This window comes from Haemaphysalis longicornis, unplaced genomic scaffold (assembly GCF_048455015.1).
Source record: "Haemaphysalis longicornis isolate Haplotype H1 unplaced genomic scaffold, Haemaphysalis longicornis Haplotype H1 scaffold_8, whole genome shotgun sequence".
Taxonomy (NCBI): Eukaryota; Metazoa; Arthropoda; class Arachnida; order Ixodida; family Ixodidae; genus Haemaphysalis; species Haemaphysalis longicornis.
Genome location: NW_027526445.1, coordinates 67,814,137 through 67,825,756, shown reverse-complemented (window position 1 = coordinate 67,825,756; position 11,620 = coordinate 67,814,137). Strand labels below are relative to the sequence as shown.

General features: G+C 43.7%; 1 protein-coding gene across 1 annotated transcript; it reads left to right on the top strand.

Annotated features, from left to right (window-relative positions):
* The first annotated feature begins 2,576 nt into the window (after positions 1–2,576).
* Positions 2,577–8,901, top strand: LOC144149179 (uncharacterized). The gene is made up of 3 exons (XM_077680709.1): positions 2,577–2,689; positions 3,871–3,999; positions 8,634–8,901. Exons 2-3 carry the CDS (start codon positions 3,951–3,953, stop codon positions 8,750–8,752), a joined length of 168 nt encoding a protein of 55 aa, XP_077536835.1. The 5' UTR covers positions 2,577–2,689; positions 3,871–3,950; the 3' UTR covers positions 8,753–8,901.
* Positions 8,902–11,620: the final 2,719 nt, after the last annotated feature.

The window sequence follows — 11,620 nt, the reverse complement described above, 5'->3', positions numbered from 1 at the left end:
CGTTACGAGTTATCATATCCGTGAGAGGTACGGGGCAAAATACCATGGCCCTATTCATTCAGCAGAAACCTATAACTATGACAATTGATGCCGCGGCTCGAATCAGAGTATAGATTATTTTAGGGCCCACACGCACACTGCGCTCACTATGTTCTCGTAGATATCAAGGATTTATTTTATTCGCTGCCACACGAAAAGGTAATGTCCGCAGTGGAGGAACGCATTGGCAGTTTTGGCACCGTTGTATTTCAGAATAACATATGAACCAGTGTTTCTTGTTTTCTCGAGCTTTTGCACACGTACCTCACATCGAGGTATGCCTCTCAGAAAGCAGATGTGTGCCTACAAAAACAAGGTGTTTGCATCGGGTAATGCATCGCAGAAATTTTGAGTGACATTTTATTAGCCCGGTTCGATCGCGATCTGCTTTAAAAAATGTGGCCGCTGTTAGAATATTCACATAAGTAGACGACTTCTTGGCGGTTCTCGAGGAGGAAAGAAGGTAGGTTGAGTGGCATGTGCAGAGTGTGCTGACTTTGTTTGATGAGTGTCTCGCTCCTCTGACCCTGACGCATGAGCTCCCAGAGAGGGACAGCATCAGGTTCCTGGATTTGAGGTTGTATCTAAGGAACGACCATGTCAGCTGGAAGTATGGGCCGCGGGCTAACAAGCCATTACTGCCGCATCACTCGGCTCACTCGAAGCTTGTGAAAAAAGAAATTGTTAACCTGTGCCTAACCAATATCCTCCAAAAGTCAAGTCATCACGTTGTTCCCGAGAGCTTCAACGATCAGGTAGTACTGCTGGCAGCACCCGGGTAACCTGAACATTTATTAATTTACGTGTCCGAGGGCGTACATAGGAGGGCAAAATTGAAACAACTGCCATATGAACCTGCGCAAGATAAAAAGCGGACAAACAAAAAATGAAAGAACAACAGTGGTGCCTTTCATTCACGGAGTCTCCCATGACCTAAAACGAGCAGGCAAGCGGGTACATGTTGGCACGGCACATTCCGCGCCACATAAAGTGTTAGGCCTGTGCCGAGTGAGTAGTGGAGCCACCAAGCATCCTCGAGAATGTCAGACCAAGCATGATAATCGTTATGGGAAGGGTGTTGAAGGCATTGTGTGCCGTATTCCTCTTTCATGTGGAAAGTTCTACGTAGGCCAAGGGGGCCGATGTCTAAATAGCCACTTGCGAGGACACCATTGCAATGTGAAAGGGGGGTTGACAGGGCACTTGGCAGCGCATTGTCGGAATCACAAGTGCGTACCAAAGTTTCAAGAATGTACGGTGTTGAGCAGAAGGGCTAATCAGATCACTCGGGAAATAGTTGAAGCAGAAGAGATTGTGCGATTAGGGAACTACTTCATCGGTGTTTCTTCAATCCAACTAACTGCGGAGGAAATAACTTACCTAAACGAAGCACATGTTGCCACTGGACGGCAAAGGCGGGCGGATAAAGTGTGGGGCGTTCTATATCTTCCTTCTCTTGTTTATCAGCTTTTATGCTGAAATGTCTTTATACCTTGCAGGTATAAATGTTTCAAGAGTCAATAACGTATCAGTTGGAAGCCAGCGCTGCGCATATCCCTTACTTTTCCTTGTGTGTTTTTATTGCAGTGTAATTTTAATAAATCATAAGGATGTCTACTAAAAAAATGGTAACGACCATGACTTGTATCCTATCAGCTTTTCACTATTGCCCTGCTTTAGGTTGAACCACTCCAAACCAAAAAATATGTACATAATTAGTCATTTATTGTAGATCTGTTCTTCATCTTGTATTCAAGTCACCTGTATGTGTACATAGTTGTTCATTTTGTTGAAAGTAGCTTTGGCTACATCGATGTTGACTGCAATAATTACAATTTGGCATAGAAAAAACATCGCCGGGCTGCTGCTATGCAGACCCAGGTTCAAATCCAATAGTATCACACACGCTTTTATTATGTCCTTTTTACAGCGGCGGCTATATTCGTGAACGTAGAACTACAACAACAAAAACGGCGCTTATTCGCAGAATGCGTCCGTTGCGACGTGGCTTTATCCTTAAAACATGCTGCCGCACGGGACCAGCTGGCACCGTTGCAACAGGCTTATCCACAAAAGTTTTCCCGGTGCCACTGCTTTCCTATTAAGCAGTCCACCCCAGCAGAGCCCAATCGAATTACTCCTCTCGCCACAAGTCCACATCGTCTTTGAACAGCTGCACAGTCAACTTACCTGCTGTGCAATAATAGGAGTGTCAGACTTGCTTATGATTTTACATTGCAGAATAACTTGTCACAACGAAAGCTGTACTGTCCTGGCAGAGCAAAATTGCAGCATCGGCTTCAAATAGCTCGTGTGCTGGGAAGCATAGCATAAGTTTCTTGTTAAATATATTTTCCCCTTGATGTGTGCACAGCACCGAATAAAATATTGCTGCCACGAAGGTCTGACCTTTTCAATTTGCACGTGGTCTGTGCGTAAGTCAATATGTTTCCGATCCAGCTCGTCCAAATGCTTTCTCTAGCTAAAATTAGTTGATAAAAACAGTCTCTGATGAAAGCACTTTTGTAGAGATTTGTTTTTTTTTGCCTAATGAGTACCTTTTCACTACGATATAAAGCGGTCTCATCGCTGTTGGGCGAGTCGGTGTTTGCCAGGCGAAGATTGCGCTCACGACTACGATTTCTTTCAGGTGAGTACTGCCTTTTCATTTCATTTCATTTCATTTATTATACCCTTAAGGGCCCGGAGGCATTACATAAGGGGGGGGGATAACAGGGTTTGCAGGAGTACAATTGAACGAACAAAAAAAAAAACAAGAAGGTGAACAAGATGGCAGGAAAATACAAAGAATACCTTAAGTAAAAATTACAAAAAAATGTACAAAGGTAACAGCGAAGTCAGCAAACAGAATTCAAAAAGAAAAAAAGCAGTTGAAGCATCAATAGGACCATCAAGACAGAACAGTAGAATTACATCGTTAATGCATTATGCGAACGTCTTTTCAAGCTTATCTCTAAATTGCTTGTTATTGGTGCATGTGACGATGTCGGCGGGTAAAGCGTTCCATAGAGTAATAGCGTTAGGAAAAAATGACGAAGCAAATGCTGATGTTCCGCCGGCTATCGGAGCTAATGGGCAAGTGTGATTTAAGCGGGGTGATATTCTGTGAGGCGGAATTAGTAGCGTGTGTCTTGATTGTGGTCTTTTCATCCAAGGCAAAGCCTATACACCAGTCGTTGTTGACCGCGTTGTTCTACGCATGACAAAATAGTAATTCCACTATTTTCAGAAGAGATGACACACATTCCCGTAGCCTTTCAACAATACATAATAGTGGCAGCAGTCCCACGTTCCCTACTGCATGCCATGTACCCTACCCCTTTTATCCCGACTCTTGCAAATACTTGCCCCCACTGACACCCTATACCATCTGGCACAGGGGTGTCAACAAACGCCGTGCGTTACTTCTAATCTCCAACACACATACGAGCAGTGGGTTGCACAGCTGGCTCGTTCCGACCAATCTTCCCAGCGTAGCCTGGTGACACTACCGCGGTGGCCACCGCAGGCCAGGTTTTCAAGGCAGGTGCCCAGACATCACCACCTAAGGCCCTCCTTACTAAAGTTTGCTCTTCCTCACACAATGTTGTTTTCGTTTTGCCAAATTATAAATATCTAGTTTGAAATAAGCAAAAAGTATATGTGTAACCGTTACCTAAGAAATGCTGCTCACCACTTATTTGTCATCTTTTTGTACCGCTACTAAGTCGCGTTACAAACTGTGTTAATGTTTTATGCCAAATATTTTGCTTCTCCTGATGTCAAAGAGTTTTCTGTATCTTAATTTTCTTTACGTCTTGTTACGAACAGGTGCCAACTGAACGTAGAAGATCTGTGGTGGAGCCAAGAGATTCATTTTTATCATTCTTAAGAAAAAAACCTTCACCTCCATGGCTCGGTACTACGGAATGTTCCTGATTTTCGCCACGATGATGATCGGTAAGATCGCTGGAAACTTTCTGACAGAATTGTGTATCTTTACGGTGTCATATATTAACAACAAACCACAAGCCTAAAACCGTTCTGGTGGCGTCAACCTTGCACTGATAGGACAGTGGACAATCCCACAAACACAATCTTTGGTCTTTTCCCGCCACAGAATGGGGGTATTAAACGACAATTTATTCTCGTGGTTTACAATAGTTTAAGGTTTTTTTGCACACCAAAGATTCAACTACGGATTAGCATTTAGTGTACCATGGTTCTTTTTGGCAAAACTCTGTGCTTGAATGTTCGTAATTGATAAATATTTGGGACGGTTAACAAGTGCTCTTAGGGTCTGCTCCAACAGCTCTTTATTTCAAACCGTTTTTTTTCTGTAGGAGGTGGCCAGTAAAAACGTCCGAGGTTCAAAAGTTCCGTGTAAAGTAATGTTACCAATGTATGTGAAAGTAGAAGCCTTGGAATAACTGGAAAAGAGCACCGACAGACGAATACATCAGAAGTGAGACACAATCATGCGCTGAATCACAACTGGAAGTTTACTGTTTCACATGCCGTATCACATACCCACATGCTGTAAGAAGCACACTTTCCAATCTGTATACATGGCTCATGCCCAACCAGGAGCGATAAAATGCCATAAACGTCTAGTCACAAAAAGTCGGAATCGAAACCGCTTTCTTGAATGTCACATCACACTTTTTACCCCTAATATTTATAAGCACCGTTTAGACTACGCAAGTAGATGTTGGAGCGGTAGTAAGAAGCAGTCCAACGCACTTCATCCTACTTTTAATAATGCGGAAAGGGCAAATGTATTTTTACTTATGTAATAAACGAAATCTAGAGAAACCGCGTTGAAGCGGTCTTCACACAAAACAGAACCCAAGGATGGGTGCCCTGTATAATTCCGTGTGAATCGTAACTGCTTACAGACGGGACAGTAAGCAAATTGTACTGCATGACTTGGCCGCATGGACTCAGGCACAGAATACTTTGGATTGGCGCACATGCGCGCTAATAGACCACACTATGCAGGCATGAACAATCTGTACCGGGGTACTTACACTTTTGCTAAACTAAGTCCTCGCTAGCTCGAAGTCGTAGAAACCGCTGAAACGTAGGACATAAGCGGAGTTTCGAGTTAAGAGAAATGTCCAACATTTGTGGCCAGGACAACGACACCACCGCACTTCCAAAAGCCCCACTGCACAGTAAAGGCAAAAATGTTCGCAGGAAAAATAAATTTTTATTATTGACAAAAAAATAACTGCTAGATGCTCGCTTCTTTATTTCGCATTAACATGTGGTCTCATAAAAGCGTTCAGGAGCTTCACAATGCATAGTTGGTCGCCACCGCCACGTTCTACCTTGTTGCGAAGCAGACGCAGCATGTTTGCTGTTTCTGTCGTTGTAGGTATTCCTCGATGCTCCTCTTCGTACTCATGATCTATTTTCTCGTCCACAACTGTCTCAACAATGTTCCCGCCGGACAGAATATAGCGAACGAGAACAGCGACCTCGAATAGCGTAAATTGGGCGTTAACGAGCGCGTTCGACGCGCAGTCGGAGCTAAGTTTTAGGACGGAGTCCTCATCAGATGCCTGTAGCGGTCATTGCCTCGTGTCGAGTCTGTAAACATTGTGAGATATTTGCCTTCCCCCGAAGATAGGTTTCAGGGTAAAAAGGGGCAAATACACGTCGCCTATCGAGAGGCAAATGCAGGTTGAAAATTGTTTCGACTTAACTGATATTTCCGGATATCCGAGTTCGAATCAACAAGGGATTATTGTACCTCTAATTGGCTTCAGTAGTCATCGCAGTATATTGCTGATAAAGTCGTAAGTTTGCGAGAAAATTTGTGCCAAAGGGTGATGCGTTTCCTCTTTGCTTTGAACGCTTCTGTGTCGCCGCCGAAAAGCCGGCATTGGTGGCGGCATTGTCCGTGAGCTAATTCGTGTTTTATGGCGGCCATGTGTATTCAGAACTGGCAAAACAGAGCGACCGCCACGTTGGCAAATGGAAAAACGATTACCGCCGCGAACGCCGATGTTAAAGCAAAGCTGCCTGGTGTTCCCTAATCGCGAGGCTAAGCTTCATAGAGCTCAGATTGATTCCCGTTAACGCCAGTTCGTTCGTGCCATCTTCCACTGCCCGCGCCATGTAGTAGTACCTTTTGTTGCTTTTGAACTTGGAAGTTGGAACACCGTCACAAGGCCACGCCGCATGTGCGCTTCGTTTTTTGAGGTAAAAGCAGGTTTTCAAGGAGGTTTTTTCATTGGCTATTTGAAAAACAAGAGGCCACCTATTTATAATTGAAAGGACATTGCAAATTTCCCTTATGTGTGATGTATTGGCTCAAATACACCTAATGTTCATTTTCTTTTTTGTCAACAGTACTGACAAGTACAAACATTATCACCAGATTTAGAAGCTTAGAAATGCTGTGCCTAAATAACACTATCGTGCAGAAGTTTTTGTTTCTGCACGTCTGCTGGCAATTGATCTACCCCTGCTAGAAAATGACACCATGTCCTCACGATTTTTTTTTGTGTTGATGTTGTAATGGCTTTTAGCGTACAGGAATGTGTCAGTGGATTACACGTAAACAGCCAGAGGAAAGAGCTTTCGGGCAGCGCCTGTTATCTCCTTGGCCAATTCGGGCCTCGCGAATCGTTCAAAGCGGAGCGTTGCATAGCCAAGCAAGCGGTAAAGACAGTGGTCTCATGAACTCACAACAATCCTCCGGCGCAGCCCCATCCGCATGCAGGAGACCAAAAACCACCTTAGACAGCAGTTAGAATGAAAGAGAGAGGTGGGCTGGGTTTATCGGTGCACACCCTTTAGGTAAGGCGGCTCAGCTTCAAACTTGCAACGATCACGGTTCTACAATCAAATGACGTACAATGTTGGTTTTGTTTCTTTATTCTTTTTTTTCTGTGACTTCAGAAAGAGTCATCTGATCTAGCTTCGTACTCCAAGAAACCGCAATGACACTTTTCAACAAAACGCGCTGAAAAAGCGCAGCAGCAAACTACCCTTTTCCACTCTACACGTTTGTCGCAAACGGTGGTAAATTTTGGTGTCACTATGAAACATCTATCCGTCCGCCCTAGACAAAAAACGCTGAAGCCTCAAGAAAAACATGTGCTCAAGGAGGTACCGAAAATCGAACCAGGGGCCTTTACGCCATGCAACTGCCATCCTAATCACTGGGCCACCCGAAGACCTGAGGGGTGCGGTTTAGCAGCTGCAGGAAACAATGACGTATGCAGCCAATTGGAAAAAGAATAACGCTTCCCGTGGTCGCAATCGAACCTGTGCCCCTGGTATTATGAAACCGGCGTCTATTCGATTGAGCTATGATCGCATTACGGGCACACGTGCAGCATTTCCTGTGGGTTCGTAGCGCACGCGTTGCCCTTGGGCTTGGCCGTTGGAACTAAGGCGTGCTAACGCTGTCCACTTTGGGACAGATGGGAAAGCCTGCAGACTAAACGATCTGGGCCTGCCAGTCACGGAGAACTCTCAGCGGAAAGTTCTGAAATAAATGTGAAGGGACAACATTTGAGGGTGAAACTCGGCGCCTTATTGAACTTCAAAGCAAACCACGCGCTTTAAATAGTCACAACTGTTTAAACCTTGTAAACCGCTGGCGCGTGTCATACATATCCCCACTGTTTAGCGAAAAAAAAAACTACAGGCACATTCGAAGCAAAATGTGTGTATATACCCCGCAGTACCTGTGTTCATTTAGTTGGAAATGCTCGTTGGGTTGGTTTTTACGATAATAAGCGAAAAAAGCGGGCTCCCGAGAAAGAAATGGCGCGTTCAAAAATACCAAGAAAGGCTGCAGCTTCGCAAGAAAAAAATGGAGCGTACGAAATGCCGCAGAAAAGCTCAAACCGCGCAAGAAAAAAAAATGGCGCGTTCTAAATGACGCAAAACAGTTCCAGCGTAGGAAATTAAAGCAAGCACAAAAAGAGCAGAACTCCTGCTGGCGCAGATTAAGGCAGGGGGCGCGCGAGCACTGCGCAGGCGGGAAATTGGAAATGCATTAGGTGGCAGCAGTGGGCTGATAACGACGCTGCAGCCCATTATGGTGAATCGCTGCTCTGCACTTCCTAGAGCTTTCACATTGAGTGGAGCGGCAATTATTTTTTGATTCACTCTTTACAACAGCGGCCTATTTCTTGACCGGACTACGACGACCGTAAATCGCACCATGCTGTTTCGCCCTAATTATGTCACGTGATTATTAAGCTTTGTAGGGTATAAACCAACTCTTGCCTCTCGAAACAAACAAACGATTAATTATCATGACAATTTCGTGTGGACATGCGATTGCAAAGTTCCTCGGTCAAGAAAAACACGCTGTGGTATAACACAAATAGAGTTACAACTACCGCATTTAGGTGCTAAATGGCTCACTCTACTCAACGTCATCTCAATACGATAAATGAAAAAGCTTTATGAATACAGCTCGAAGTTGGCAGGTATTTAGCAAATAATCAGATCATTTAAAGGTTTCGGTGCCATTTGACAATATTTCAAAAAATAACTTTGATCATTGCCATTTGTTGCCTTCTTCGTGATAAAAATAAAACTGCTTCTCGTTGTTGTTCTTCTAGGGATCGCCCTCTATGCGCTTCCAGGAGCTGATGCAACTATGGCTTTGAATTGGGGCTCTGAGCAAGCGAAAAAGTACTGGGAAGGCCGCTCGGACGACCGCCCAGAGCCCGGCAATTAAACACGCCTAAATCATGGTGGCCTTCTTTCGCCCTCCAAGGGCGCAGTAAGGTCGCCATGTTTGCTGTTTGCTATGATCTGTTCTTCATGAATTCTTACCAGTGGGAATCCCGCTAAGAAATCTTGCCAATAAAAATTAATATTACGAAACTGTGCTTTGTTTAATTAAAAATGGGTTGTACATGAAATCTATGAAAAAGAAATTGGCTCCTATCCACGCTGTGAAGGTGGTTGGACTTCGAAGCTGTAAACGACTCCCAGAAGTAGTACCCATACGACGTCACTTGAATTCACAAACGTGGTTTTATACAACGAGTAAAACCAGAAACTCTGGCGGCTGGCACCTGGGTTTTGCGCGGGCGGCGTCCTCGTAACCGAGTGACGTAAAGATTGAATATTAGTTTTTAATGCTGGGATTATAAATTCGTGAACTAACTTTTGTGTAAATACGTAGAAAATTCAGCTGTTTGGGGGACAAGCCATGTACAGGCGAAATGTGGCTATCAAAGCCCGAAGGCTTCGTTCCATCCTCCCGTGCCGCTTTAAACGAGTTCATTTTGACAAACATGGCGCAGAATCTCATTAAAACCGTCGCAATAGCGTTGGAGTCCGGTTAGATGCCAAGAGCAAAGGGCAACCTACAAACCTCGTTCATTGCTACGAGGAAAGTCATGCGACTAAATGCAACCCGGCATCGGTGTCCACGATTTCTCCGGCTTTTGTGCTGATGATAAGCAGTAAAATGGGACCAAGTCCGGGAGTCGACATAGAAACTTCCACTTGCAAGTTATAAAATGTTACCAGCCTCGTATTCGTTAAAATGAGGTAAATGCAATAAAAACAGTAAGTATAAGACGTAAACGCTGTGTTTACATATACGTGCATTTGGGCTACATTTTGGAAGCCCTGACGTAACATGGGAATAATTAGCCCTGCTTACCTACGTGCCCGTCCTATGCTTATAGCTGCTTCCGTTTCACTGTGTTAATTCTGACATTTATTGTTTAATTGGGAACATGTTCCTCGCGGGATCTGTATATTGCTCCACTCCACTGTTTAAGTTTTCGTGTCTTGGCAAATACCAAAAAAAGTTCAGATCTGGTCTAGTTGCTACGGACTCATTGTGGGGAAACGGCGCCAATAAACCGTGCCAAAGAAGAAGAAGACAACAAGACGAGTGCCCGCGTTGCTGTCTTCTGTTTGTTTGTCCGCCTTCTCTCGGAGTTTTTTTCACGAAGAGTCAATATCAAGATCGGTATTTTGTAAACGGTAGAACTGATGTGTTGGTTGCACCTTCAAATTTTGTTATAATTTCATTCCAAGTTCCGTGATACCCGGAATAATGTACTCACGCTGCTGAAATCAGTTCTCTCCGCTAGTCTCTACAGCCATGCGCTTTTGGATATTCAGGCTACCCAATTGCAAGCTACCCAGTAGAGCTCTTACGTTGGTCTTTATTTATCGTTTGTGTTACACTGAACTAAATCAGTCGTGTTCTGATGATGCATTTGTTGGACAGCTCACCAGAAACTACAGAGATGATAAAAGCGCAGGGAAATCGATGTAGCTCGGTGTCGCAAAACGTCAGGAACAACTTTCGCCCGCGTAACCCAAAATAAGACTACGCCACCGCAGCCTTCTATATCCCTCCACCTGTCACCTGGCGCTGCAGCGGCAATGGCCGTCGCTCATGCCATAAAAATGTCTCGCAAAAAAAGGAAAAAACAGCGCAAAAGATGGGACATAGAAGAAAAATTGGTCGATGCAATGACTAACCACGAAATGCTCCATTTCCGTGAACCGTTTATAAAATCATCGATAAAAGCTATACCATATACCATCAGTGTGGTGTTTAATAACGCTTTATAAAATGAAATGTGTGTTTTTGTTGATACAGGGCGTGTATCTGAAACAATGCCAGGTACTCTCCTTATAGTGAATAAGCTGTACTCGAATCCAAAAAATGCATAATAAACGAGGGTCAATCACAGGAAATCTGCACCATTGCTCTGAATTCTGCATCTCTGCTCTGTTGCATACCGAACTGTTACACACGCAAAAAACAACCAACCGAATGGGGTGTTTCAGAACGTTTTATAAGATGTAATGCAAGCTGCTATCGTACATAGATCCTGGAATTTATCAACTGACGATATATTCAAAACCTGTCTAAAACGCTGCAGGCGCCGCTGGTGCGTTATAACTAATAATTATGCTAACCCCGCACAAAAAATAATGTTCTGGCGGTGCATTCATGTGCAAAAAGTGCTTATAAGGCAACAAAATCAGCAGTCGGCAGCGTCCTAATGGTTATAAAAGTAGAAAAACTTGAAATTACTGTGAGACGTTGGCGCCCCAGCGAGTTAGGGGCCGTGCCGAAACACTTTTAAAACGTTTGTGCCGATATTTTGCTACATCTTCGTCTTCTTCACTATACTTATGTTGAAATGAACCTACTACACAAGGCATAGAGTATAATGTTGGAATCCCTTCCTCGTAGCCACAGTCCAACGGAAGCCAAATTAATTGGGCAGTAGCCGTAATTTACACGATTGCTCCGATCATTACTTACGAAAAGTGAATGCGGAGGTTGCACTATCTGCTATTCTAATACTACATAATTAAACTAAGTCTAGTGTCTAAAATAATGGAATATTTATACGCAATTTTTCTTGGTAAATAAACAACATTGAGAAAAAGTCTTTTAGGACCTCATGCTACTAAAACCAAAGCGTTTGAAAGTTTTATTGCAGTACGCAATTACATGCACAATTAAATGAAGAAAAATATCCACAAAAAGGTACATTTACATCGCATTTTGACAATAATGTTCTGTTGACTAATTTTTTTAATTTTAAATATTTTTGCA

Coding starts and splice junctions, on each gene's coding strand:
- LOC144149179 (XM_077680709.1), top strand. CDS start 3,951: ATGGCTCGGTACTACGGAATGTTCCTGATTTTCGCCACGATGATGATC. Junction 4,000..8,633: donor TTTCGCCACGATGATGATCG/GTAAGATCGCTG, acceptor TTGTTCTTCTAG/GGATCGCCCTCTATGCGCTT.